Source organism: Fomitiporia mediterranea (genome assembly GCF_000271605.1).
Source record: "Fomitiporia mediterranea MF3/22 unplaced genomic scaffold FOMMEscaffold_15, whole genome shotgun sequence".
NCBI lineage: Eukaryota > Fungi > Basidiomycota > Agaricomycetes > Hymenochaetales > Hymenochaetaceae > Fomitiporia > Fomitiporia mediterranea.
In genome coordinates, this window is record NW_006760400.1 from 1499166 (window position 1) to 1523533 (window position 24368).

The 24368-nt window shown below is 45.5% G+C and overlaps 11 protein-coding genes across 11 annotated transcripts; 8 read left to right on the forward strand and 3 right to left on the reverse strand.

Annotated features, from left to right (window-relative positions):
- Positions 1 to 128: 128 nt before the first annotated feature.
- Positions 129 to 1349, forward strand: FOMMEDRAFT_161638 (DUF292-domain-containing protein; the record flags this gene model as incomplete). Its single annotated transcript, XM_007271122.1, has 8 exons — positions 129 to 158; positions 205 to 215; positions 270 to 397; positions 461 to 551; positions 611 to 687; positions 763 to 857; positions 919 to 1062; positions 1122 to 1349. 8 exons carry the CDS (start codon positions 129 to 131, stop codon positions 1347 to 1349), a joined length of 804 nt encoding a protein of 267 aa, XP_007271184.1.
- A 209-nt stretch (positions 1350 to 1558) lies between these two features.
- Positions 1559 to 2264, forward strand: FOMMEDRAFT_161639 (uncharacterized protein; the record flags this gene model as incomplete). Its single annotated transcript, XM_007271123.1, has 3 exons — positions 1559 to 1614; positions 1668 to 1752; positions 1788 to 2264. The coding sequence occupies 3 exons, from the start codon at positions 1559 to 1561 to the stop codon at positions 2262 to 2264; spliced, it is 618 nt and encodes a 205-aa protein (XP_007271185.1).
- A 1020-nt stretch (positions 2265 to 3284) lies between these two features.
- Positions 3285 to 4908, forward strand: FOMMEDRAFT_96086 (uncharacterized protein; the record flags this gene model as incomplete). Its single annotated transcript, XM_007270931.1, has 6 exons — positions 3285 to 3699; positions 3751 to 3891; positions 3959 to 4016; positions 4078 to 4271; positions 4362 to 4690; positions 4744 to 4908. The coding sequence occupies 6 exons, from the start codon at positions 3285 to 3287 to the stop codon at positions 4906 to 4908; spliced, it is 1302 nt and encodes a 433-aa protein (XP_007270993.1).
- A 1818-nt stretch (positions 4909 to 6726) lies between these two features.
- FOMMEDRAFT_114041 (EF-hand) lies at positions 6727 to 7505 on the forward strand. The gene is made up of 3 exons (XM_007271124.1): positions 6727 to 7008; positions 7103 to 7250; positions 7317 to 7505. Exons 1-3 carry the CDS (start codon positions 6753 to 6755, stop codon positions 7402 to 7404), a joined length of 492 nt encoding a protein of 163 aa, XP_007271186.1. The 5' UTR covers positions 6727 to 6752; the 3' UTR covers positions 7405 to 7505.
- Positions 7506 to 7973: 468 nt separating this feature from the next.
- Positions 7974 to 10632, forward strand: FOMMEDRAFT_161643 (glycoside hydrolase; the record flags this gene model as incomplete). Its single annotated transcript, XM_007271125.1, has 18 exons — positions 7974 to 8108; positions 8181 to 8204; positions 8266 to 8352; positions 8438 to 8503; positions 8586 to 8707; positions 8787 to 8799; positions 8858 to 8945; positions 9004 to 9181; positions 9255 to 9320; positions 9389 to 9435; positions 9512 to 9567; positions 9638 to 9737; positions 9831 to 9887; positions 9978 to 10035; positions 10174 to 10261; positions 10377 to 10392; positions 10466 to 10511; positions 10596 to 10632. 18 exons carry the CDS (start codon positions 7974 to 7976, stop codon positions 10630 to 10632), a joined length of 1284 nt encoding a protein of 427 aa, XP_007271187.1.
- Positions 10633 to 11166: 534 nt separating this feature from the next.
- On the reverse strand, positions 11167 to 12423 carry FOMMEDRAFT_161644 (uncharacterized protein; the record flags this gene model as incomplete). The annotated part of the gene is made up of 4 exons (XM_007271126.1): positions 11167 to 11742; positions 11819 to 12082; positions 12151 to 12242; positions 12300 to 12423. The coding sequence occupies 4 exons, from the start codon at positions 12421 to 12423 to the stop codon at positions 11167 to 11169; spliced, it is 1056 nt and encodes a 351-aa protein (XP_007271188.1).
- A 337-nt stretch (positions 12424 to 12760) lies between these two features.
- Positions 12761 to 13782, forward strand: FOMMEDRAFT_143165 (uncharacterized protein). Its single transcript, XM_007271127.1, has 5 exons — positions 12761 to 12965; positions 13029 to 13141; positions 13204 to 13283; positions 13337 to 13428; positions 13479 to 13782. Exons 1-5 carry the CDS (start codon positions 12827 to 12829, stop codon positions 13580 to 13582), a joined length of 528 nt encoding a protein of 175 aa, XP_007271189.1. The 5' UTR covers positions 12761 to 12826; the 3' UTR covers positions 13583 to 13782.
- Positions 13783 to 15076: 1294 nt separating this feature from the next.
- Positions 15077 to 17426, forward strand: FOMMEDRAFT_114050 (uncharacterized protein; the record flags this gene model as incomplete). Its single annotated transcript, XM_007271128.1, has 10 exons — positions 15077 to 15325; positions 15413 to 15501; positions 15580 to 15626; positions 15702 to 15860; positions 15930 to 15952; positions 16005 to 16051; positions 16112 to 16542; positions 16600 to 16820; positions 16944 to 17194; positions 17261 to 17426. 10 exons carry the CDS (start codon positions 15077 to 15079, stop codon positions 17424 to 17426), a joined length of 1683 nt encoding a protein of 560 aa, XP_007271190.1.
- An 862-nt stretch (positions 17427 to 18288) lies between these two features.
- Positions 18289 to 20626, forward strand: FOMMEDRAFT_129179 (enolase). The gene is made up of 8 exons (XM_007271129.1): positions 18289 to 18389; positions 18467 to 18521; positions 18575 to 18670; positions 18735 to 19166; positions 19232 to 19653; positions 19727 to 19764; positions 19820 to 19993; positions 20087 to 20626. The coding sequence occupies exons 1-8, from the start codon at positions 18360 to 18362 to the stop codon at positions 20169 to 20171; spliced, it is 1332 nt and encodes a 443-aa protein (XP_007271191.1). The 5' UTR covers positions 18289 to 18359; the 3' UTR covers positions 20172 to 20626.
- A 1196-nt stretch (positions 20627 to 21822) lies between these two features.
- FOMMEDRAFT_95636 (Nop10p-domain-containing protein) lies at positions 21823 to 22184 on the reverse strand (the record flags this gene model as incomplete). Its single annotated transcript, XM_007270902.1, has 3 exons — positions 21823 to 21920; positions 22022 to 22064; positions 22131 to 22184. 3 exons carry the CDS (start codon positions 22182 to 22184, stop codon positions 21823 to 21825), a joined length of 195 nt encoding a protein of 64 aa, XP_007270964.1.
- A 1962-nt stretch (positions 22185 to 24146) lies between these two features.
- FOMMEDRAFT_161650 (uncharacterized protein) lies at positions 24147 to 24363 on the reverse strand (the record flags this gene model as incomplete). The annotated part of the gene is made up of 2 exons (XM_007271130.1): positions 24147 to 24258; positions 24323 to 24363. The coding sequence occupies 2 exons, from the start codon at positions 24361 to 24363 to the stop codon at positions 24147 to 24149; spliced, it is 153 nt and encodes a 50-aa protein (XP_007271192.1).
- Between the last annotated feature and the right edge of the window lie 5 nt (positions 24364 to 24368).

Genomic DNA, 24368 nt, shown 5'->3' on the forward strand with positions numbered 1-24368 from the left:
GGACCGACTAGTCTGCTGTGTAATGATGACAGCATACAATTGTCCAGAAGAGGAAACACATCAAGACGCTCAGTCATTCTACTTTACTTATCTCACTCTGTTGCATTCAATTATCTCATCCCAAGACCATGCCGCCCTGGAATTCGGCAAAGACAAAGGTACGACTGACAATTAGTAATTTGTGCCCTACTGACACTTTATCAGGTTCAGTTGCGGTATGTCCAGTGACATGATGCGATTGCTGTTGTCTAAAGTGACCAAATGTACAGGATTGCGGTCCAACGCCTCCGCCTCCTACAAGAGAAGAAAGAAGCTCAGGCTAAGACAGCACGGAGGGATATCGCAACGCTTTTGGAGCAGGCGAAGCTCGAGAAGGCTCGGGTAAAGGTGGAGGCTAGTGAGTTACGGCTATGATCGATGCGCAGACTTCCCGCAATCTGAGTTCATCTTGAGTGACCAGTCATTAACGAGGATATACACATTGAGCTCTTGGAGTTACTCGAGCTATATTGTGAGCTTTTACTTGCGCGTTTCGGCCTGTTAGAGCAAAAGTAAGCTACTTCCGTGTCTTCATTTCCGCCACCATTCATCTGACCTACCACTCATCTAGTACTCGCGAACCAGACCAGGGAATCAGCGAAGGAGTTTGTAGTATCATATATGCCGCTCCAAGGACGGAACTTAAAGGTTCGGCCATATCTACGAACTCGTCCCACCCACGACGACGCGCATCTGCGATTTAATTCTGACTTAATTAAATAGAACTTCATGTGCTGCGGGATATGTTGATGCACAAATACGGCCGCGACTTCTCCATTGCGGTGATGGACAACAAAGACGGCTGTGTGAGCGAGCGTGTGTGTACCACTCTTTAAATATACTACGTACCGTCGGTAGTCATGAACTCGGTGGATTTAGGTCATGAAGAAGTTGGCTTTTCATACTCCCCCCGAAGATCTGGTGGACGCATACCTCAGGGAAATAGCTAAAGGCTATGGAATTAATTGGGCACCTGAGCCGAAGCCCGATGACGAAGATTTCACCGGCGGGGGCGGGGTTAAGGTACGATAACGTTTGAACTATTGGGTACGAGCATTTAGTCACTTCTGTGTGGTTCGCAGGATGCGTCCAACGTTCCGGCGTCCGAAGCTCTAGTACTTCCTAGCGCGAAAATTGCGGCAGACGAGAAGGTTCCAGCTCTTCCTACCATTCCTCCAACCGAGGACTCCGACAAATCCAAGACTTCATCAAAGAGTGCTACCCCAATCGTTGCACCACAAAGGCCAAAGACACCAGAAGATGAGTTCGCACTTCTGGCGAAGCGATTCGAAGCGCTTAAAAAGCGCTAGTCATAGAGTTTGACTGCATAACAGGCGGTCACATTCGGAGGAAGTGTGTGGATTCATCGAGAGTCTGTCTCAAAACATGTATAGCAACTGTAAACTGTACAATTACAGAGTAACACACTTTACTTCTGTGTAAATCTTAGGTCTTGTGCCATTATCAACAATCCCTCATTATTGCTGGTATCTCAAGGTTTATCCGCCGTCCGCTTCGGATGAGCAAGCCACTACCCGTTAGCTCTGTTAACGTTCAGGCCGCAGACTTCGTATTGTATGCAGTTCTCAGTGCGACAAGGTCTAAGGTCAGCTGATCGCACTATCTAGACGATATTACGCTTACTTGACCAAGCTTACATACATCCCACAGGCGGATGGACTGCTCTCCCAGGAACTTGCTACTCCTAGGAAAGTGACGGCGCTACTATGGACTGATTCCGATGCCAGCTCAAGGTCGGCAGACCGTTCGGCATGAGACCATTCCTCAGCTGCGGAAACCACGATGTATACGCATTGCATTCTGAACGTCCAAGGCCGAATAAGACGGTACCCAAGTTGTATGAACTGACTTTACTCAGTATATTACGCCCATTCTATATTATTGGTGTCGAATGGGTGAAGAAGAATGCGCTTCAAGCTTCATCCTCAGTTGAGAAGGGGCAAAACTTAGCCAAGTCATTAATACTTCCATATCGAAGTGGGGTTGTCCTGAATTCGTCCAACCCTTGCTATCAGAAGTTCTGTGGAAGTATATACGTGCCCGCGGGGCAAGCCATACTGGGTGGCGTTCCGATGGCCATGCTCATCATTAGCCTTCTGTACACGTCTTTGTGTCATCAGATACAGTGCCTTGCTATATCCATGAGCTCCAGTGAAGGATTCGACGCTAGAACTGCATCAACAGACACCTATTCTTTACGATGACAAGATTGGCTCCCCATATTGGCCTTCAACACAATGTCCCCGGCTATAGACGAGCGCAATTCAGGGGGATGAACGGAACGAAGTATCCTGGACAAAGACAGCAAGTATGACATATAAATGCCTTGATGTTACTTGCGTAGCTAGTGAAGTAACTGCAGTTACCATCTTCATTCCTCGAGTATCCCTTCGCAATCAGCACTCGTTCCAGTGTGTGCTCAAAAATTTTACCTTGGAATGGATGAAGTTGTGGAGAATCTATTCACACCAGAATGGTAAGCCTTCTCTTTAGATAGTGAGAAATGACTGTGTGAGAATACATCAAACTGTATAGCAGAATATGTATACCCTGGATATGACCAATTAAAATGCCGTAAGTCCTTCGATGAGTAGATGGAAGAAATGCAGATCCAGTTTACCGGAGAGCCTAGCAGGGTTTGTGGTGCTTCCCTGAGATGAACGGAGGTTGTGTTCGGAGTTTTCTCAATTAGAATAGTTAAGCGGATTAATACAACCAGCTTGGCAAGATAGCATATAGGTTATTCAGGCTAATTTACAAGTGCGACCGAGGAAAGCATTGACATGAAGTGTAGCCGGGATCCTGGGGGGGCGTCTATAAATCTCCTGAGAGATTAAGCGTTGTTGCCATTAATGTTGATGTGGATCAATACGCGAAAAGGAGCTGCATATTCGGCTTTAACACATCAACTTGCCTCCACAGAGCAGAAAGAAACGATTGAATGGAGCTGGGCGGCAGGAAGTAACGAGGTGAGATATTTGTGCGTTGCTTTGTGCGAGAGAGAGAAAGAAAATTGCTATACGACACGAGACGAGTGGTGCAAACAGGCATCAGTATACGGAAGTATCCGAAGCACGTGATCTGCTAAGTCGGAAAAGACGGACTGTTCCGACGATCGGCAATGAATGTGCTTAACTCACTCAATGAAATTATCCTCAAATTGTCCTTGCTCTGCTCCCGTATAAAGCTCCTGATGCGCCGCCGTTTGCTCTCCATACTTACCCATGTATCCTACCTCGGGCAGCAGAAGCGATAACATTAGTCGCGGTGAGGAGAATGGCGCTGGTAGCATTAGTGACGACCATGCCGTCCACTACCGTGTCCGCCGTGCAACTCTGTCCGAGTCCCCCACAGCCGTATCTCCCGATTCGGACGAGGCGAGTAGCCACTCGACTGCGGAGTACGTCGGTGTACACTGCTCTGCACCTCAAAGTCCCGCCTCGGAAAGTGTTACCTCCTTCGACTTCGAACGAGGCTCGGCCAGCGAGCACAATTCCTCGCCATCTCCACAACCCTCGCTTTATTCTTTGACTGATTCAATCAAGGAACGATCTATCCGCTGGGAGCATGGCCGTCCAATTAATGCCCACTGTGAGCTATACAAATTTCCGGTAGACGAGGAAGAAGTCCATCGGCTCGGTGAGGACGTCTTCTTTCATTCACTTGTTTAATTAAACGAATACACGAAAGATAAACTGCACCGCCTCCTCAAAGCGCTAGCCGGAGAATACGTGCCACCATTTTATGAGGCCCTTGCAGACAACCATGATCTCTCCAATCCGAAAACATGTCTTGATCTTGGCTGTGGTTCGGGTACCTGGTTAGTTTCGAGTATCTGATTGTAATTTGATAATCAGGCACTGTAATCTTAATTCACCGTTGGTTAGGATACTTGAAGTCGCAACCGCATTTCCTCATGTTTACTGCACAGGTGTTGATCTTGTTCCTCTCCCGAGGTGAACTTACTTTCCACTCCTAGTCCCAATATACGCACCTAATACTTCACTGTTTATTAAGGCCTCGAATTCCGTCAAACCTTCGATTCGAGGTTGACGATATCAACCTCGGACTAGAGCATTTTGCGAACCAATTCGATGTCGTAAACGTGCGATTTATATCCCCTGGTATCAAGGACTATTACCGGTTAATTAACGACGCGGCTCTCGCACTCCGAACACGCGGACTAGCGGATTTCACGGAGTTCGATTGGCGTTTATTCGATATTGAGAAGCGAGCACTTATTCCCACTATGGCCGAGATATGGGGATCTGTATCTCCACCCGAAGGCTGGACTCGCACAGGTATGGCTCGTTCGGGAACAAGTCCCGCTCGCCACATTCTTAGAACGACTGTTAACTCTGTCCCAACGCCCTTCTGCGCACGCTTCTTTGCTCTGGCGCGTCTGGCTGCGGTAAAGCGAGGTGCTCACGGTGACGCGGCCCCACTATTACACCTCTGGATGACTGAACATCGCTCATTCGAGGATGTCGTGTATCGCGAGCTCTTTATCCCTTGTGGTGATTGGCTACGCAACGAAGACGCACGGAGGCATCCTACCTTCAGCAATACATCAGCAGATGAATTTGAAAAGCTTCGTTGGGCAGGTAAGGAAGGTGGCGAATCCTATCTCGTAAGTGGCCTTGACTAGCGCTGATTAAGACTGCCAACATTTCTTCCTGACAGATGTTCATGTCGGCTGCACGTCCCTTAATCCTAAGCACGGGTGTACCTGAAGAACTCGTCAATTCAATTATGGCTCAAGCTTCTCAGGAAATTCATGAGGCTCGCACTCCGCTGTTTTTATGCATACATACTGTATACGCGCGGAAAAAAGAAAGGCGACATTAACTTCCTTTTGCGCCGACTTCTTCACCGCGTTCCAAAAAAAAAAAAAGCTGCCTTCACGGTTAAGCTGGTTCTGAATGTTGTCTTTACTCTCTGTTACCTCTATTTTTATTGAATGTATTGCTTTAAGTATCTTTGGCTTGATAACGAGCGGCTATTCCGAGCTCCTTGCTTATCGTGTCTCAGACATAGACATTTGTAAAATCACCTCGCCGTAGAAATGCCCGAAATATCTGCTGAGCAATGCCAGGGATGATCCGGGCCGAAGAACGGCAACAATCTGGACATGACTTTGCGCCGCCCAACGAAATGTCCCCAAGATGTCCTCTTTTCAACCCCATAAAATGTGTCCTGATGCGTGATCATTCCATCCACTCGCATATACCTTACCTCAGGTCAGGCAGTGGAAGCGAAAATGCTGCTCAGAGCGAGGACACTGGAATCTATATTAGTGACCTTGTCGTTTACCGTTCCGTTGACAGTTTGCCTACTACATCGGAGTTTCCCACAGATTCACAGACGTGTCCCCCCGCTTCAGTCAAGGTGACTACCCACTCCGCAATGAGGCATAGGGGCATCTTGTCCTCTGCACTGCATTGTCCTGCCCTGTAAAGCATCACCTACAAGTTTGAACATAGTGCAAGAGGACGATTATACTTGCTGCACTGCAGCCTTCACTGTATCCCCTAAATGATTAGATCGAAAAGCAAACTTTACTAGAATTCTGTCGTATAGTCCGAGTCGTTGCTTACCCTGAGCTGAATTAATTTCCAGAGGAATGAAGGCAACTCCTGATTGTAAGGCTGGTGTCATTTGTCAAACTTGTCATCTATCTGAAAAGCTCCGAAAATGATTTGCAGTAAAGTGAGTCTACATGTAATTGGGGTACAGAACACTGTACATAACTACAGACAAACACATCAACAGTACCTATAATCGCTTCCATGTATGTCTTAAGCTTCTTTGTCTTTCCTGTTGTCCAACTGCTTCAAGCAAAATTAATATCAAGACACATTTTCCGGTCCAAGCAACATAGGAAAAATAATCCTGTTAACAAAACAAAAACAAACCCACAGACAATCTGGTAGTTTGTGCAGTGCAGAAAACAAGATCCCATTCACTATGCAAAATAAATGTTGTAGTTGAAGAATATATTATAAGTAAGTATAATATATCTGCATCTGCACAACAGTCTTGCATATGTTTTCGTTTTCACATCAGAGTCTAGATGGTAAAGTAGTTCAGATAATTACATGCTGTTATTTTTCCACTGCTTTGAATTTCTTTGCATTGTATTTAATATTATTCAGTCAGTGGTGGCTCTTTCCGACTCAAAATGAGATTGTTGTCTCAGCTATGAGCTCGGACCAACACTCACTCAGCTTGGTTCTGCCTTGGTGAGCTTGAGAACACAGCCTAAAGAATGTCGCTCGGACTCACAGTTACAACAAAACACGGGAAAACTTGCCGAGCAACGTACTCGTCTTTGTCAATTAATGCTACACTAACCATAGCTGTTAATCGGAGTTTTCTCCTTTTAAAGAGTCCAGGCAACGCGATCCGAAACACGATTGCTCGCAAAAGTAAGCAAGTAGTCGGAGCCAAGGCTAATACCAATGTCGTTGCCACTAACCAAAGCCTTCTTGCTAGTCTGTTTCTGCACTTTGAAAGTGTCTGTCTGAGTGGAACAAGTTTAATGCTCGGGTAGACCGGAAATTTGACGCGACGCGCCTTGCCTCCTGAGCCACGTGCACCGTGCAAGACGCGTACTTTGACGCGACGGTCCTCCAACTCAACTCCAATTCCAACTTCATTCACCACTCCAATATTACCTATCACACCCTGCTATGTACTCCGCCGCATCCAAAGCTAAGCGCCGCACACATGCCCGCCCAGAGCTCTCCGACGAGCAAAAGCAAGAAATCAAAGAAGCCTTCGAGCTGTTCGACACGGACAAGGACCGATGCCTTGACTACCACGAACTGAAAGTCGCGATGCGCGCGTTAGGATTTGATTTGAAGAAGGCTGAGGTGCTGAAGATCTTGAGGGACCATGATAAGACGGGACATGGGCTTATGGAGTATGAGGATTTCGTGAAAATTAGTGCGTTTTACTACTCGCTTTAACTTGGATTCGCTTTACCTTTTCCACTGTTGAATCTCTCTAATTTATTGACATAAATCCTTGTTGATTACAGTGAGCGAACGTATACTTGCACGCGATCCATTAGATGAGATAAAGCGCGCGTTCCAATTATTTGACGATGACAATACCGGGAAGATTAGTCTGCGGAACTTACGGAGAGTAGCAAGGGATTTGGGTGACAAGCTTGATGATGAGGAATTGTACGTGTTCATTGTCTTTATCTCTGCCTCGCGTTCTACTTACTATCGTAACTTGTACGGGAACAGACAAGCGATGATAGATGAATTTGACTTGGATCAGGACGGGGAGATTAATGAACAAGAGTTCATTGCGATTATGACAGACGACGCATAGCGTGCGCAATGCGTCCTCTATGGAGCTCTGATTTTTACTGTTCTTCTCCTATGTTGCACCAATGTATATTATGCCGCAGTGGTGACTCTGACATTCATCTTTCCTGTGTATGACAATTCCTTCGTCGATCGGTGTGGCAGGATGTGCTGACCTGTTAAGGCGAGCAACGCGAGTAAGTCTTCTCCTTGCATATATTTGATAACATATCATTAGCTCAGGAAGAAGGTCCTCGGAGCGGCACGATCGCCTCAAGAACTCACTGAATCCGCCCAAGGATGCTTCTTTTGCGCTCCGCAAAGCCGGCATCATAGCGATCACAAGACCCAAACTCAGAACTTGGACCACCTGCAATGCAATAGAACGCGGCGCCATTTGAATCTTTACCTTCACAGCTTTCTTGACAAGGATATTTGACAGCTCGTATCCCCGAAAATTTGCCGAAGTGCTGTCTTCGAGAGTGGTATCGGGCGGCGACTCTGGGGTCTAATAAACTCCGTAAAAGGAACGACGATGCTGCTTATACTGCTGTGATCTGTTTAGTATCTGCGCTTGCTCTGGAACTTGGCATTATGCTGCTGCAATCTGCATTTACTGTCTTTGTGCTTACGATCCTCGATGTGCTTGGTGTGGAAGCGGTGCGTCCCGTTCCTCATGGTTTCGCCACTACGGATGGGATGCAGTTTCAAGTCGACGGAAAGCCTTTTGTACGCTCCTTTTTTCTACACCGTTGATATCTATATTCCCCATTTTAAACCTTATAACATTTTCTTGGTTAGAATTTTGTTGGAGCAAATTCCTACGTGCGTTCTAAAACACCTTTTTATTAAACTTCTCATCAAGTGACTGTATTGCATAATCCAGTGGCTCCCGCTTCTGACAACTCAACATGATGTCGAACTGACCTTTCAGGGGATGCAGGAGCAAGGTATCAAAGTAGTTCGGACGTGGGTGCGTAAATAAATCCAACCTTAAGCATTTAGAAAATGCAATTCGCTTATTTGTTAATGTATTCTAACTTTGTTTTGTACGTCAGGGATTTAACGCAATTAATGAAACCGAGCTGGCGGGTGCTAAAGAATCTGGGTTGACGTACTACCAAGTAGGTGGATCATAATCTTCAACTCGTTAAAACACTTCTGATCATATTTTAATTAATTATCAATTATTATAATGCAAACAAGATTTGGAATAGTAGTCAATGGGTGGGGAACGATGATCCGCAAGGCTTGGAAAGGCTGGATAACGTGGTGAAGACAGCAGCTAAATACGATCTTCGCCTGATCATCACTTTCACCAATAATTGGTAAAATGGCTTTTACTATAGTCTTTATTTGGTTCTAGATTTCTGACTGAATAATTAATTGCTGTATATCGGCTTATAGGTTGGCGTACGGTGTATGCATGAACTTGCGAAACTTTGGTAACAGACGTACCAGCTGAACGAGACTTACAGGGCTCAGACTTGTTCCTCAACTGGATCGTAGGGCCGAACGTAACACACGACGTGTTCTTCACAAATAGGGACGTGATCGATTCATACCGTTCGTCCCTCTCCCTCTTCTTCACTGTAATCCGTAACCCCAACTGCATGCATTATAGAGCGATATGTAAAGACGATCGTAGAACGATACAAAGACTCGCCTATAATTTTTGCTTGGGAACTTATAAACGAGGCACGTTGTTTGAGTGATACGATCCCTGCCGGACCGAATTGCGTTCCTGGATCGAATACACTTTTTAATTGGTATAAGGAGCAGAGTGATTTCGTGAGGAGTCTGTGAGTTTGTTTGTCCGTTTCTCCCTTGCTTTTCGCGTTGGTGCTTGAACGGGACTTTTTATGTATTGCATAGGGACCCGAATCATATGATCACGACTGGTGGAGAAGGTCATTTCTTCTGGAAGAACCCGCCTATTATGTACGTTTCTTGAATTGTAGACCCGTTTCCCCTGATATGACAGTTAATGGTATGTTTATTTCATTTAGCTGGACAGACGGCGTACCATCAACAGACTATAATTTTAACGGCCAGGGTCAGTGTCCAGTCTATGTTGTATTTGTTTCCCAGTGTTTCCTGAGAAACTTAACGTCTTTCTATTTAAATGTCAGCTGGAGAAGACTTTGACCTCGATCTTACCCTTCCGAACATTGATTTCGGTGTATACGTGAGTGTTACCTTCTCCAAAAGTTGTTTACCAATATTCACAACCTTGATTTGTGTGTGTTAATCGATAGCACTTGTATCCTCAAGCCTGGTATACCAACCTCGATTTTCCCGGATCCAACTTCACAGTACAGGACTGGGGTCTGGGATGGATTCAGGATCATGCCAACTGTGGGTTCTTCATTCACCGTTCCAACTGACTGGGTGCATGTGGCATGTATGTACTGATGATTACAACGCTCCCCTTTCCTGGTTCGCATGTAGCTGCAAAGAAAGCGAAGAAACCACTTATCCTTGAAGAGTTTGGCATATCTGGAATCGGTAAGCCGAATCTGTTATTCTGTTCTGCTCTCGTAGCACGCAAACCTATTTGGAAATCGAAACTTACGTTTTCTTTTTGCCTTGTGCCAGATAACAAGACGTCTATATATCCAGTATGGGTCCAGCGAGCATTGGATACGAACCACGCGTAAGTTATTATCTCTCTTGCATCATGCATCGTCTCATCCCACTCCAATCCTGTGTTACAGAGGGTAAGCACGATATGTCATAATCAAGGCATACCCACTTGAGCTCACCAATGCATCCTTTCCTACCTCATCCACAGCATCATGCCATGGCAGTTTGGTCAGCTAGGCTTGACAGAGGACGGTGGGAACAGACCTATCAAGTATGGAGACAAGATTCTGAATGGCGTGCGTAACGTTCTCTTTTTCCTTTTTCCTTCCTCCCTTCTCTTTCTCTGTATCTGCCGTCGGTTTGATGATGAATCTATTCTTTTCTCGCATATATTATCGTTGAACATCACAGGCCTCTCCAAACGACGGTGAGTTTCTCATATTCAAATCTCTTTCCATTTAGTCCAAAGATAATTGACTAAATTGGTGATAAAAATACAGGAAATACAATCTATCCAAACCAGACGCAGTTGGTCGATATCTTCGTGTAAGTTCAGCATTTTCTCATACTCTGCATCCCGACAAACTGCCCAAATCGCACTTTTTCCTTACTTTTAATTTGCTGTACCAGTCGAGCGGCGAAGATCCTGGATGAGAGGAGTGGTTGAAGGTAATTCATCTCTCTCCCTTTCAACTTATCCATGCGGAAAGGCAAATGGCGTGTAGCTTGGAATGTTATATTTTCATTTTGGTATGCATGTCCACAATCTCCGAACGGAAGAAACGAAAGTGAATAAAGAAAAGAAAATGGAAAAGGAAAAGAAAATTACATTGCATAGCGTAACCGCCCAATGTCCGAACTCATAATCATGAAGGAAGAAAGTATACATTACGCTACGATGGAACTACTTGCACGATCGGTGTGTGAAAGAAGGCAGGTATGTGGATATTGCGATGCAACCAACAAGCGTGAATTGGATTACGAAAAGCAAACGACGAGGATATCAGATATGGAAGTCTAAAGAAGTCCAATAGATGAGACTACAAAGACTAGTAGTCATATTCCCGACGATCGACTCTTTGTAACCTAGACGTCTTGCGGCCGAACATCCCTTCCGCTAAGAAGGAGAGTAAAAGAACAACAGAGTTAGGAAGCAGAGTTAGGAAGGGGGGATTGCGGGAGACGAACACACAATGGTTTTTCAATCCGACGTACCAGGGTGTGCTTGTGTCGGCCCTGGCCTTTCCACATTATTATTATTCCCATATCCATGTCCATACCCACCATATCCAGAAGAACCGACACCGGTGAACGCCTGCGGTGTGGGTTGCGGATCTTGAGTATATGCATTTGACGGGTACGAGAAGCCTCCACCGCCATACGGAGCATTACGATTGACAGACCCTTGGCGTGTGCTAGCGTAAGTTCCTTGGCGTTGTGGCGGATATCCGCCACTACCCGCTCCTACTCCCGCATGATCGGAGTAAATCGAGGGAGCCTCTTCTTGTCGTTTCTCGGCTAGTATCGTCGACACGCTCGCCGAGCTGTCTTGCCTTCCATGTCCTCCACGACCTACATCACGCGCAAGCGGTACACGGGCGCCGGCGCCATCGCGCTCGTCGTCGTCAAACGACGGTCGCGCATCCCACGGGTCTGAGCGGTTCGTAAGTGGGATAGCACCGCTCTCGACGCCATTGACAGAGTAAAGAGATCTATATTTCTCGTGATCGCGCCGCTGACCTGTACCGTACGAGGAAATGACAGTGTATAAATAGAACTAGATATATGAGTATGAGAAAAATCAGTATATCTGACAGGAGAAAGATGCCGCCCGTGAAGCGCTGTCAACGGACCTGCATAATAGCGAGAATGACCCAGAGGCCTCCCATGAGTCCTACGTCCACCCATGTGAAGATGTTACATAGGGTCTCGCCCTCGTTCAGGTCTGTGGAATCCGTTGTTTGCGTTGCGTTTGGGAAGAAGTCCTTTTCGCAGTCATTGACTGCTGTATTATGCTTTGACGCGGATATGATAATCCAGGTGAGAGCAACGGCGAACGCAGCGACAGTGAGCATGATATGAAGAGTTGTGTATCGGCGGAACATGACTGCCTTTTCCTGGAATGAGAAGCATCGTATAAGAACTGCATTTGATGGAGAATAATGTAACAGCGTGCCTTTAATACACCAATGAAGCCAAAGACTTGTACACCGCATGCAGCGAAGCATATAATCGCAAGTATTATCTTTGCGAATGACGGTACTGAGGCACCGACAACTATACAGGAAAGCCAATAACATTAGCACCCCAGAACTCGCGTGCCGAATAACTCACTTGAAGGAGTTGCAAGCGCAAGGATTGCGACTAGGAGACCGAGAACGAATTGCTCGGCAATCGCCACATAAATGCCAGCATTCATCACCGGGATGGCGCAACAGCAGTAGTCTCGCGGCTTCATGGCTTTCGTCGAATCTTGGCAGTCTTAGTGAAGAGTGCTTGTGGAGTCGCTAATGGAGTACTGTTACTGCCAGAAGTAGCCGGTTGAAAGACTGCGCCTCTCTAGAAGGTATCGTCCAACGAAAGAAAGGAGGTGGTTGGAGTGAAGAAAGAAGGATGGGTGGTGATGGACGAGTGAAGTGAGAATGAGCGCCAGCCTTGAGATGAGTGCGCAGTCGCAGTGCACACAGCCTACCTCATACCACGTGACTTTTACTCTCGCCACCGTGACTGTTATGTGATTTTGTGACAGAGTAACATGGGCGGAACCTGACGTATTTGTGCTCCTCGTAAGACGCGCTGTTCCTTGCATCCTCCCCTAGTAGACTATCGTCCACGACCTTCACTCTACGACTAGAGACGACATGAAGTTCTTGTCACTTTTACTTGCTACACTAGCGCCGCTGTGTGCAATGGGCGCTTCGGTTGTGTTGCAAGAGAATGGCGTACAACTGCAGGATGAGCCAGTGAAGATCCAGGAAGGCTGGGACTGGCAAGACTGTGGTGCGTGTTGCTGCCAATTAGGAAGCCCAGTTTTCTCTGAATATACATCTGTCACTGTTACAGGCGACTCCACTGACCCGATCCAGATCAAGTCTATTGAGGTGTCACCCGATCCTCCAAAGCCTGGTCAGGACATGACTGTGAAAGTAACAGCGTACGCCCAAGAGCGTATCGAGGTCGGCGACTGCAATATTTGTTAGGCAGGTTAATCAGGCTTTGACATGACTTTTTGTTACAGGAGGGAGCGTATGCAGATGTGCTGGTGAAGATCGGTGTCATCAAGCTATTGGAGAAACGTTTCGACTTGTGCGAGGAAGCGTGAGTTCTTATCACGATTCTATAATTGGGTGTGATCGCTTACAGTTCTTCAGACGGAATGCGCAGACGGATGTACAGTGCCCTGTTAATGAAGGAGACTATGTCGTAGAGCAGACAGTTGCATTACCAAAGGAGGTCCCGAGAGGTATGAAATTCTTGTTCCTGCGCAATAAATTGCAACTCACTTTGCTATAGCCAAGTTCCTAGTACAAGTCAGGGGATATACCAAGGACGACGACAACTTAGTCTGTACCGACATCACTGTCGACTTTAGGCCGAAGTTCCCGCATATCTGGTGATGGATTCGTGGTGCGAGTGATGAAGTTCATATACGCTTTGATGGTTTCATTTAGTCTGCCCACTCGGCCCCGATGAGTATACCAGCACATTGACACATGCCCTGTATATATTTCTTGCAATAATCTCATGACTGACCAGTACCTTTATTACAATAGTACTTATACGTGTCCGAGCATATTGTCAAGCTTTGACGCAGATCCGTCTGGCGGTAATCTATGGCATCGGGCTTGCCAAAAGAGCGGCAGTAAGCGAACTTAGCGTCGGATTGGACGGCTCGAATTGTTGGACGGAGAGCGCTTAACCATGTCCAAATGATACACCGACGATTGAGGCCCGCCAACCCGTGACATGTTTGAACGCTCTTCGGTGATGCTTCCAGGTTAATTTCAGTCTTCGCGAACCGCGTCCTCTGCATCCCGCGGGCCCCGACTGATGCAGAAGATGTTACGGGCATCGAGCACCACAGCTAAAAATGTTTATATGGAAAGAGCCAGCGCTCAAAATAGTTCGGGAGCAACGGAGAGGCTAGAAGACTGTTAGACGACGTAAGACACCACGAGTTGAGACTAGAGCCGAATACAGTTGAAAATATCTTATTGCATAACGTCGGGAGAGGCCTCAGACCTATGCAATATGAGCAATATGCATTATGGTAACCGTGTGAAAACATTATTTAATTAGGAACCCAACATTCGATATTACTTTTCAATTTATTTGAAGACATATACACTATGACAAGAAAATAAGCACATATTTAGAGCATCAAGAAAGACAACCAAGACAATGACAAGTACAGTAAACATGTATATTACTGTAAAACTCAAGGAATAGTTTGTAATACAAGGAAATACAGTCAGAATCTGTAGAAACAAAAAGATAGAAAAAGCTAGTCAATACAAATAACTTTCCCCCACATATCATGAAGAGATCTTTGCTGCCCTATCTTGGTCTTGTGGCAGCATCAAAGACATTGTAAGCAATGAAATGTCAATTGGAAACATTCTTTTTGTATTGAAGTACGTCAGAGAACAATATGTGAGGCTTCTGGGTACAAAAATCACAACAGTAAGCAGTCTAATTTCCCAAAATGCTCAGAATTTTGCATAATTTTCTCACAAATCTTGATGCAATATGCAATAGACTATTTTTGTGCATAATTCCCTTATCCCAAGCTGGGATTAGGCAGAAAGCTATGCAATATTCAATTTATGCATTATAATGTGATGCAATAAGGTATTTTCAACTGTAGCACTAAAGATCTCCAGTAGCACATTCATCAGTATCGTCTATTCAAAGTTAGAAGGTTCCGTGCGTATCGTGCCATTTCTGGGCTGATGGTCATTATTCAACAGAAGTATATAAATCTCTAGTCTCTTCTCCGTTTCTTGTACATCTATCGAACTCATCATCTTCTTGCCATGGCCCAGCTCGAAGGGATGCCCGTGACCTCTTCCCCCGATGCCTCTCCGTCTGTATCGATCTTCCCTCATCACATGAAGTCTACCTCGTCCACTTCGACCACCTCTTCTTTCCGGCGGAAACATCCTAAGGAGTTCAGCCTTGATACGGAGTACAAAGGACCAATTATCCCACCAAGCACGAAAGAGCGCTCGAAGCAACGTACACTTGTCCTCTGTTTTGATGGGACTGGCGATCAATTCGATAACGATAACTCGAATGTCGTGCAATTCTTCTCTCTCCTGGCAAAGGGTGATTCCAAGCAGCAGCTCGTGTACTACCAAGTAAGCATCACCTTATTCGCGTTCCAAGTGTCGATCATGATCATCACTACTAACATTTGATATATGATATACTATTTACTACTTTAGGCAGGTATCGGGACATATACGATCCCGCAAGTCGCTACGCCGATAGGATCAAAGTTTCGACAGACGTTGGACATGATGCTCGGAAGCAGGTAAGAAGAACTCCGCCTAATGATAATCTTTAGCCCGTTTAATTCTAAAAAAGAATCATTTTCTTTTTTTCGGAATAGTCTTCACCATCATGTCATGGGTGGATACGAGTTTCTCATGGAGCGATGTAAGTTTACTCGTCCAATTTAGCAATTCCCGTTTCTTTTCTTTTATTGACAAGGTTGGTTATTCTGAACTGTAGACAAGACGGGAGACCGAATCTGTATATTTGGCTTCTCGCGTGGCGCGTATACCGCGCGTGCGCTTGCAGGCATGATTGAGAAAGTTGGGTTATTACCTGCGGGTAATCACCAGCAGGTGCCGTTTGCATATAAAATGTATATGAAGGACGATGAGCTAGGTTTGTGATCACATAGTTCGATATGTGTGTTTATGTGATCTAATTCATCTTTTAATTTTCCTTGGTTAGGATGGCAGCAGAGCGTCTTATTCGTAAGTAGACATATCCTATGCCACATTGAATTGTCTCGAACTTCGGCTCTAGAAAAAGTCCTTCTCGATGGACGTAGACATCGAATTCGTCGGCGTATGGTTAGTTTTCTTAAGTACAAACGTCATTGTTATTTCGTCTTACACTAATCTTTCCAATAGGGACACCGTTGCATCCGTCGGTATCCTTCCAAAACACATCCCATTCACCAAGAACAACACATGCGTCAAGACTTTTAGACATGCTCTCTCCCTCGACGAGCACCGCGCAAAGTTCAAAGCTAACCTATACGACTTTGGCGCGAACGTTGAGTCCGAAACAGGTGACCTGACTTACGTCCCACTCTCCCAGCGCAAGAAGAACTTGCAGAAGAAGTATGCGCATCGACATGACCATGACCATGACCACGACCACGACCATGATGATGATGACGTTGCAGACATGGAGGTTGAGGTGGACTTGGATTTGAAGAAAAAGAAAAAGAAGTTGGAGGAGGATAAGTTTAATAAGAGCTCAAAGTTAGAGGAGAAGTATACGGATAAGACGAAGAAGACGGATGTATTGGAGGTTTGGTTCGCTGGTTGTCATACAGGTAAGATATTCGAAGAGCTCCTTTTTTTCACGCATTCGATGCTAATTGTGCCTCCAGACGTCGGCGGTGGCTCCGTGGCAAATGATACACGATACAGTCTCGCAAGGATCCCACTCCGTTGGATGGTCAGAGAATGTTTCCTCACAAACAGCGGGATACAATTCGCAGCTGGAAGACTACACGAAGTCGGTCTGGATCCGCATACTCTTTACCCCTTCGTCAGACCCCGGCCGGCCCCACTACCCGTAGAAGGAATATCATTCGAAGAGAAGGAACAGGTAGTGAAAGGAAGAAAATCGAAATTGACAACGAAAAAGACACATGACGCAGGTCATTTGTGTAAAAATTGTCCATCGCTATTTTCGGATGGGACTGTTGTAGCGGAGCCAGAAGATGGACAGAGCGAGGGTGGGACGTTCAGGTCCGAATCTCCAGTGGCGAAAGAGAAGGCAAAGCAAAATGTGGTTACCCAGGAGGAAGAGGATGAGGAAGGGTCAGGAGAATTTGTAGATGAGGAACACGAAGAACTACATGACGCGCTGTCACCTGCATTCGATCAACTCGCACTTGCGTGGTACTGGTGGATTCTTGAATGGTTTCCTCTCGTTCATCGACATGAGAGAATCGACGCGTCGAGTGTCAAAGTCATCTCGTACGTCCTCTACTTTCTCTTCTCGTCAACACATGCTAACATGATTGGTTAACCTTTACCTTGAAGGGTTAACAAAGGCCGTCCACGCGTCGTCGCCCACCAGCACCTAACAGGAATCAAAGTCCACCGCTCCGTGAAAATGCGAATGGAAGCAGAGGCTCAGGTATTATTGCTCAAGTCGCAATACAAGCCGCGAGTGAAATTCGATTGTGAACCGACTTGGGTCGACTGAAATCATTAATATCTGCATATCATGCTTACTTTTCTGTTGTTTTTGCCATGTATTTTAAAACCTTGCTGTATTATTTTTTTTGTGCAGGATTCATTTATCACTCGACCGGTACTCGTTTGTCTATGATAATATTCCGATTAATCAAAATAGTATGACTCTTTGTCTTCTTCCACAGTATTATGCAGTAGTGTACGATTATAGTAGAGCCTTATTGTGTGACTCTCCGAGTGGCCTCATGCAATGCATTGTACAATTAATTACTTTGCCTGAGATTCTGAATTAGGTCCAAGTAAAAGTCTATCTACGCAACATGGGAAATCATTATGATGTAAAGAATGAGATTGAATGTAGTATTGGAATTCCAAGCCAGATTGAGATTCCATTACTGTGGTGATGCGTTGTTCCCCCAGCAAGTAAACTAACGCATGTAGTCCAGCTTCCATGTTTTGCGTACGGTTATTCATTCGAGTATACCCAAGTCGGTAACACACTACTTTTCGTCGTGTCTGCACATTCTCGGCCTAGCGAACTTGCGAACATGACTATTACGACAATGCTTATGAACTTAGCTGCACGGCCGTAGCAGGGCGTAGATATGGTAGATACAGAATGCGGCCGTGGACATGGCTCTGAGAGTCTGTACTATAGCAGAACGCGTCCAAAATGCATCCGCATGAAGGAGACTCGCCTCGGACCGTACGTGGCGAATAAGACTCGCAGAATTACCTGACTTAGAGATATTCAAGAACAAATAAACCTCGAATTAAATGCCAAGTGTCGCAATAGACGCCCTAACCCCGATTTATCGACATGGATATAAAAGGCTCTTTAGCCGCGCATGTCCGATCCTACCTCATCTCTTCACCAACTCTCTTCCCCAACAAACAATCACCATCTCCCATCGGACCTTCATCTCGTCAGTTCCTGCATACAATGTCCATCCAAAAAATTCACGCTCGTCAGGTACGTGTTCACATCTTTCTCCGAGGACATCCTCGCTCGCGCATATAGTGACCCATCCGATGGTTGATGTTGCATAGATCTTCGACTCGCGTGGTAACCCAACCGTTGAGGTTGACCTTTTCACCGCGAAAGGTGCGTGGCGAAGTCAATATATGCGTCACGGAAGCTTATTTGCGACACTGTAGGTTTGTTCAGGGCATCTGTTCCCTCTGGCGCGTCAACGGGTGCGCATGAGGCCGTTGAGCTGCGTGATGGCGACAAGGCCAACTACGTCGGGAAGGGTTTGTCTTGGACTCTTCACCTTCCGCAGCGCGTATTTCTGACTGTCGACTGCGCATTATTAAGGTGTTTCAAAGGCGATCGCAAACGTGAACGATATCATCGCACCCGCACTGATCAAGGAGGGTTTGAACGTGACGCAGCAACAGGAAATTGACAACTTCCTCATCAAGCTCGATGGCACTCCGAACAAGGGCAAGCTCGGTGCGAATGCGATCCTCGGAGTCTCCACCGCCGTAGCATACGCTGCAGCCGCGGAGAAGGGTGTTCAATTGTACGAACACCTTGCAGAGCTCGCAGGAGTTAAACCACCATTTGTGCTTCCAACCCCAGCGTTTAACGTTATCAATGGTGGATCGCATGCAGGGAACAAGCTTGCGTTCCAAGAGTTTATGCTGCTTCCTACCGGCGCTACTTCCTTCGCCGAGGCGATGAAGATTGGTACAGAGACATACCACACGCTTAAGAAAGTTATCAGCGCTAAGTACGGTATCGATGGTTCGTATATTGCAGTATTCTTCTCTTCTCGAAGCTCAATCTCAGATAATACATATTCGATATAGCCGTGAATGTCGGAGACGAGGGTGGATTCGCTCCCAACGTGGGTGGTGCTGAGGAGTCCCTTGAGCTTCTCGTGGACGCTATCAAGAAGGCTGGTTATGAGGGCAAGATTAAGATCGCCCTCGATGTTGCCTCGTCCGAGTTCTACAAAGAGGGCAAGTACGACCTCGACTTCAAGAACCCTAACTCGGATCCTACGAAGTGGATCTCCGGAACGGAGCTCGCTGATTTGTACATCGGATACGTGAAGAAGTACCCGATCGTATCGATTGAGGACCCATTTGACCAAGACGACTGGGATGCGTGGTCCCACTTCACCAAGAATGCTGCCATTCAGATCGTAGGTGACGACTTGACGGTAACCAACCCACTCCGTATCAAGACGGCTATTGAGAAGAAGGCCTGTAATGGTCTTCTCCTTAAGGTGACTTCACTGTTGTAATTTTCTTTCCGAGGTGATATTCACGAACACGCATACTCTTTTCCTCAACGCATAGATCAACCAAATCGGTACCATTTCAGAGTCCATCCAAGCGTAAGTTACACCAGTATGCATTGCTGAGTTATCCTCCTAACGCATCGCAATATAGTGCTCAGCTCGCTCAGTCCGATGGTTGGGGAGTGATGGTCTCGCACCGCAGCGGTGAGACCGAGAACACCGTCATTGCTGACCTCGTCGTCGCACTTGGCGTTGGCCAAATCAAGACCGGCGCACCCGCCCGTTCTGAACGTGTGGCGAAGTACAACCAGTTGCTCCGCATCGAGTGCGTACCGTCTCAGTTGTCTTCATTTTCATATTTTAGTATGCTTTCTTGTTCGCTCATGTCTAACTAAATGAATTTTCTTTCCAACTATAGGGAGCAGCTTGCCGACAACTCGTCGTACGCGGCTGAGAGGGGCTTCTCCGCTGGCCTTACCCCTCCTGCCCTACTCAAGAAGTAAAAGGCACGAGCACTGGGCTTGTACAAAAGGATCTGTCCTGGACTCATCTCTTTTTGGTATTGATCTGTGAAAAACGGCGTAGGTAAAGTGCAGAAATTTATAGACTGGTGCTTAAAAATACAGCTATGTACCAATTCTCTTGTACAAAAAATGCAATGTGTAACTTGTGTGCATTACGACTTAGGAGAAATGCCTTCGCCATTGTCACGGTAGTGGATAGTATTGAGTCGACACTACACAAATCTAGTAGCCTTATCTAATCTGACATTCTTGCCCTCATTCATGTGTCCCAATTCAGACTAGCTCAGCAAACATGAAGGGAATTAGGGACTCAGATAGGTCAAGACAAGTAATAGTGTATTAGTATTGTACAATACAGTTACTTCTGTATAGTACTAATACATTAAGTAGTACACTAGTGTGAATAATCTTAGTAGCTAGTAGCTTCAGCTCCCCTCCTCTCTCAAGACTTTGTATACAGTCTCCATTTCACTCAATATCTTGGGACCATTAGTTTATTACATTGCTCTCTTCTGTTTTCTACTCTTGTCTATAACAGCTTTAACTGTCCAGCCTACTACAATGTTTATTACAGCTGGTAAGTCTAACATACTAGAAGGACAGAAGATAAAGTCAAACATAGAGAACTGTTAGTCTCTAACAAGTCCTTAGTCCACACTGTTTATTAGTTAGTTACAACTCAATACAAAAGACTGTTGTGTATACAAAGTAGTCTAACATTGTATTAAGTACTCTAAGGACTGTTACAAGGTACACAAACAGAAAGGGAAAAGCTTCAGATTGTTTTTAAGTATTATGTATTCACACATCTCAGAAGGTATAGCTGCTAGGGAAGACAGGTCAGACATTGATCATGAGCTAAGAGAGAAGAGAGGCAGGGAGCATACAAGCAAGTAAAAGTACGCCTTGAAGACCTTATCCGCGTTGCCGAAGTCTGTAAAGAGAAATGTACGAGTCAGAGTGCACTCCCTGATTCTCCGTCTTACTCATCAAGGGTGCTTGACTTCATTTGACAAATTTATGCAGCGGGAGACTTCGAACTTGTTCCTCATGTACGTGCGGTCCATCGCACTTGATGAGTCGGACTTCGCTGGGACGGCGAGACGCACCAATGGTCAAGCCTCCCGAGCTTGATGACTGGGAACACGTTGAGTCTTATTCTAGTACCAGCTCCGGAGATGAAGGCGAACTACGCAAGGGTCCTTCGTACGCAGAAGTTGCATCAGGCGCGAAACATTCTTTGTTCTGCTCTGGATCGTGACGAACCAGATCGGCAGCTCCGACGGACATCCTCTCTTCCGCAAGCTGTATAGTCTATGAACGTGTCTATCTTTCTTCTCTTTCTTCCGCGTCATACGTGAGCCCGGATCAGGTATTGAGTACCGTTCCACAACATAAGGTCCTTACGAGTAGAACAAAGTGGATACAATGATGTGCTCGCAAAAGTGACTCAAACACGTGTTACTAGTAAACCTACGCCAGTGACCTTCTACGATGTTCCCCAACACCATGTTCCTGGGACGGTGCAGCTTGCCATCCTGAGGCGCCGCATCTGCTGGATAACAACGGCGGCAAATAGAAGCCAAGGGCATCTCTTTGTACATGTCTATTTGGGGTCCAATGATGGTCATCACATTGGCTTCGACGGCAGCTGTGTAGGTAGGACACCGAAACGCTTTTTAATTGTCACCCGATGTCGAGAAAACTTGTCGTCCGGCGAAAATCGTGCTGTACAGCCGTGTCACACGGGAGATGATCAGAGCGATGGAACAGACGGAGTCGCCATGAGTCAATCAGATGTCATTTCCGCCTGCTTTGGATGCACGTACCAGGGTGTGCAGACTTAGTAACTTTGCCGTCGTCTGTTATTTTCTTTCCGGACACAATAATTCGAAGTCAGAGAAAGATGACGATGCGCCGCAAAAGCGTGATGCATACCTTGAGCGTGTAGACTCTGTTTCCGGTATCATCAAGCGTGTACATTAGATGCATGGCGGACAAAGACGCGTAAGATACAAGCGAGCATATGGCTTGACACTCAGTTTTCTTTTGAAGTCGGCACGTGATGCGGTGTAGTTTCGGACTCCGAATTTGACACTGCGAGATACAAAAAAATGAATAAGGGAATAAATACTTTAGTTAGGATGGAAAGTCAACTCTCTGGTATGAATGTACTGTACATGCTACGCAATCGTATACTGCTCAATATACAAGCAAAGGACAACACGCGCAAGTTTCGAAAATAAATTGATAGTACATGCTACTGTAATATCATTAGATCACAGCAAATAATCATCGCGGTACTTTTCGTCCAATAGTGCGAGAGCCACATTCCTAATTCTGTGAGCCACACGTTGTATTACACGTTAGTGCAGGTTTTTCCTTCTCTTTTCTCGGATTCACTCATTGAGGAGACTTTGTTCTGTGGACCTTCTCGTGTCTCCCCAGTGCATCTGGACGTCCAAACGCTTTTGTGCAGAGAGTGCACTGATATGGCCTTTCACTAGTATGTACCATCCTATTGTTCCCTACAGATAACATGTTATCATGAGATTGAACTGGACAATTTGGCCTTACTATCCCTGTCCCGTTTCCTATCAGTTGCATATCTGCAAAACATACTCTTATACTTTCCTGTAGAGGCTGGATATCTCTGATGTTGTGTACCTTATAAATCCACTTAAATGAGGAACTAAGGCATAACAAGATTGAGAACTTTACACTCACTCAACTTTCTACAGCAAGGTTGTTGGCTGCTGGCATTCTCACTAGAATCCAAGCTGGACTTGATAGCATACCAATCAGTGTGTATCTATTAGTGATACACAAGGTCGGGTCAGGTCGGGTCAGGAGGGTTTTTAGTCTGACCCATGACCTGACCCAGGTCAGAATTTTCCAAAAATCCTGACCTGTGACCTGACCCAGTCTGACCCAGCTGGGTCAGGTCAAAGTGGGTCAGGTCAGGTCAGGTCAAGGGTCAACCTGGGTCAATGTATACTTATACTAGTCTCTTACTACAGATTTTCTTATGCAGCCCTTGTTGTAGACAGAGACTATTACTATCTGAGTTAATAGGTTTGTTAATAAGCTCAGTTATTATAGGATAAAACTCTGTCTGTTAAAGTAATCCAAATTTACACTTGAAACACTTACAGTTAATCATTAAGGTGTAGTTATGGAATGTATACTTGAGTAGTCAACAATTGTTATGCCTGCATTACAAACTGTGTTTGATACAGATGAAGGAGGAAAGTAGCCATGCTTTGTTTGAGCTGAAGATAAGAACAGATTATACATACTACATAGTGTGTAATATCAATCTTAAGTCTGTCCAGACAGACAAACCTTGTACATTTTCCAAACAATTGGATACATACTACTCCTGGGTAGAGTGGCTGAGAAGCTAAGACTACTCGTCCGTGTCCCAGTCGCATCGGGAAAAAGTCTAAAAGGTTATATTACATTATAATGGTGTGAAAAAAGTAAAAAAAGTAAAAAAAGTAATTTACATATTATCGGACCTCGATTTCTGATAAAGTAGTATAACTTTGTATAAGGTACTGTAAGGTTTATTAATGTAATAAAAGTACATAAGGGTAATACCCCTTTTAAACATATAAAATGCATAATATCGGACCTCCCTTTTTTGAAATGTATTGTAAGGATTACCAAGTTTTGAAAGGGTAATACATGTTTGTAATGTTTTACAGAGACTATACATAGTTATTATTTCTTAATAATAATAATTTCCCCTTACATCCATTCATTATTAAAATAACAAAAATCAATTATATTAAAATATTTGTACGATACATCATTATCTACAATAATTAAGGAAAATAAACCGAAACACATACATAGTGCAGCCTGCATCAAGATTTGTGCAGAGAGTGAGTGAGGTCGTCATTAGGTAGAGGTTGGGATCGGACCAGACTCGAGCGGCGAACGAGTGCATTACAGGTGTCGATTGCCAGGCCCATCCCTTGACCAGATCCAGACGGTCCACCAGAAAGCGAGGGCATTGAGAGGCTCAACAGTTATGACTGCGTCTGCGGTTGAACCCGTCCTTGCAAGCACTCCGCATCACCCATTTCAAAATCACCAAAGTCTGCCATCTCCACTTCGCGCACGCTACTGCACCTCGTGTGCGGATATCCGAACGGGCAGCCATACAGT

Excerpts from the sequence above, each read along its gene's own strand:
- FOMMEDRAFT_129179 (XM_007271129.1), top strand. The coding sequence starts at position 18,360 with ATGTCCATCCAAAAAATTCACGCTCGTCAG. Across the intron at positions 18,522-18,574 it reads TGACCTTTTCACCGCGAAAG|GTTTGTTCAGGGCATCTGTT; the intron begins GTGCGTGGCGAA and ends GCGACACTGTAG. Across the intron at positions 18,671-18,734 it reads GGCCAACTACGTCGGGAAGG|GTGTTTCAAAGGCGATCGCA; the intron begins GTTTGTCTTGGA and ends CGCATTATTAAG.
- FOMMEDRAFT_114041 (XM_007271124.1), top strand. The coding sequence starts at position 6,753 with ATGTACTCCGCCGCATCCAAAGCTAAGCGCCGCACACATGCCCGCCCA. Across the intron at positions 7,009-7,102 it reads TGAGGATTTCGTGAAAATTA|TGAGCGAACGTATACTTGCA; the intron begins GTGCGTTTTACT and ends TGTTGATTACAG. Across the intron at positions 7,251-7,316 it reads AAGCTTGATGATGAGGAATT|ACAAGCGATGATAGATGAAT; the intron begins GTACGTGTTCAT and ends GTACGGGAACAG.
- FOMMEDRAFT_143165 (XM_007271127.1), top strand. The coding sequence starts at position 12,827 with ATGAAGTTCTTGTCACTTTTACTTGCTACACTAGCGCCGCTGTGTGCA. Across the intron at positions 13,142-13,203 it reads ACGCCCAAGAGCGTATCGAG|GAGGGAGCGTATGCAGATGT; the intron begins GTCGGCGACTGC and ends TTTTTGTTACAG. Across the intron at positions 13,429-13,478 it reads ACCAAAGGAGGTCCCGAGAG|CCAAGTTCCTAGTACAAGTC; the intron begins GTATGAAATTCT and ends ACTTTGCTATAG.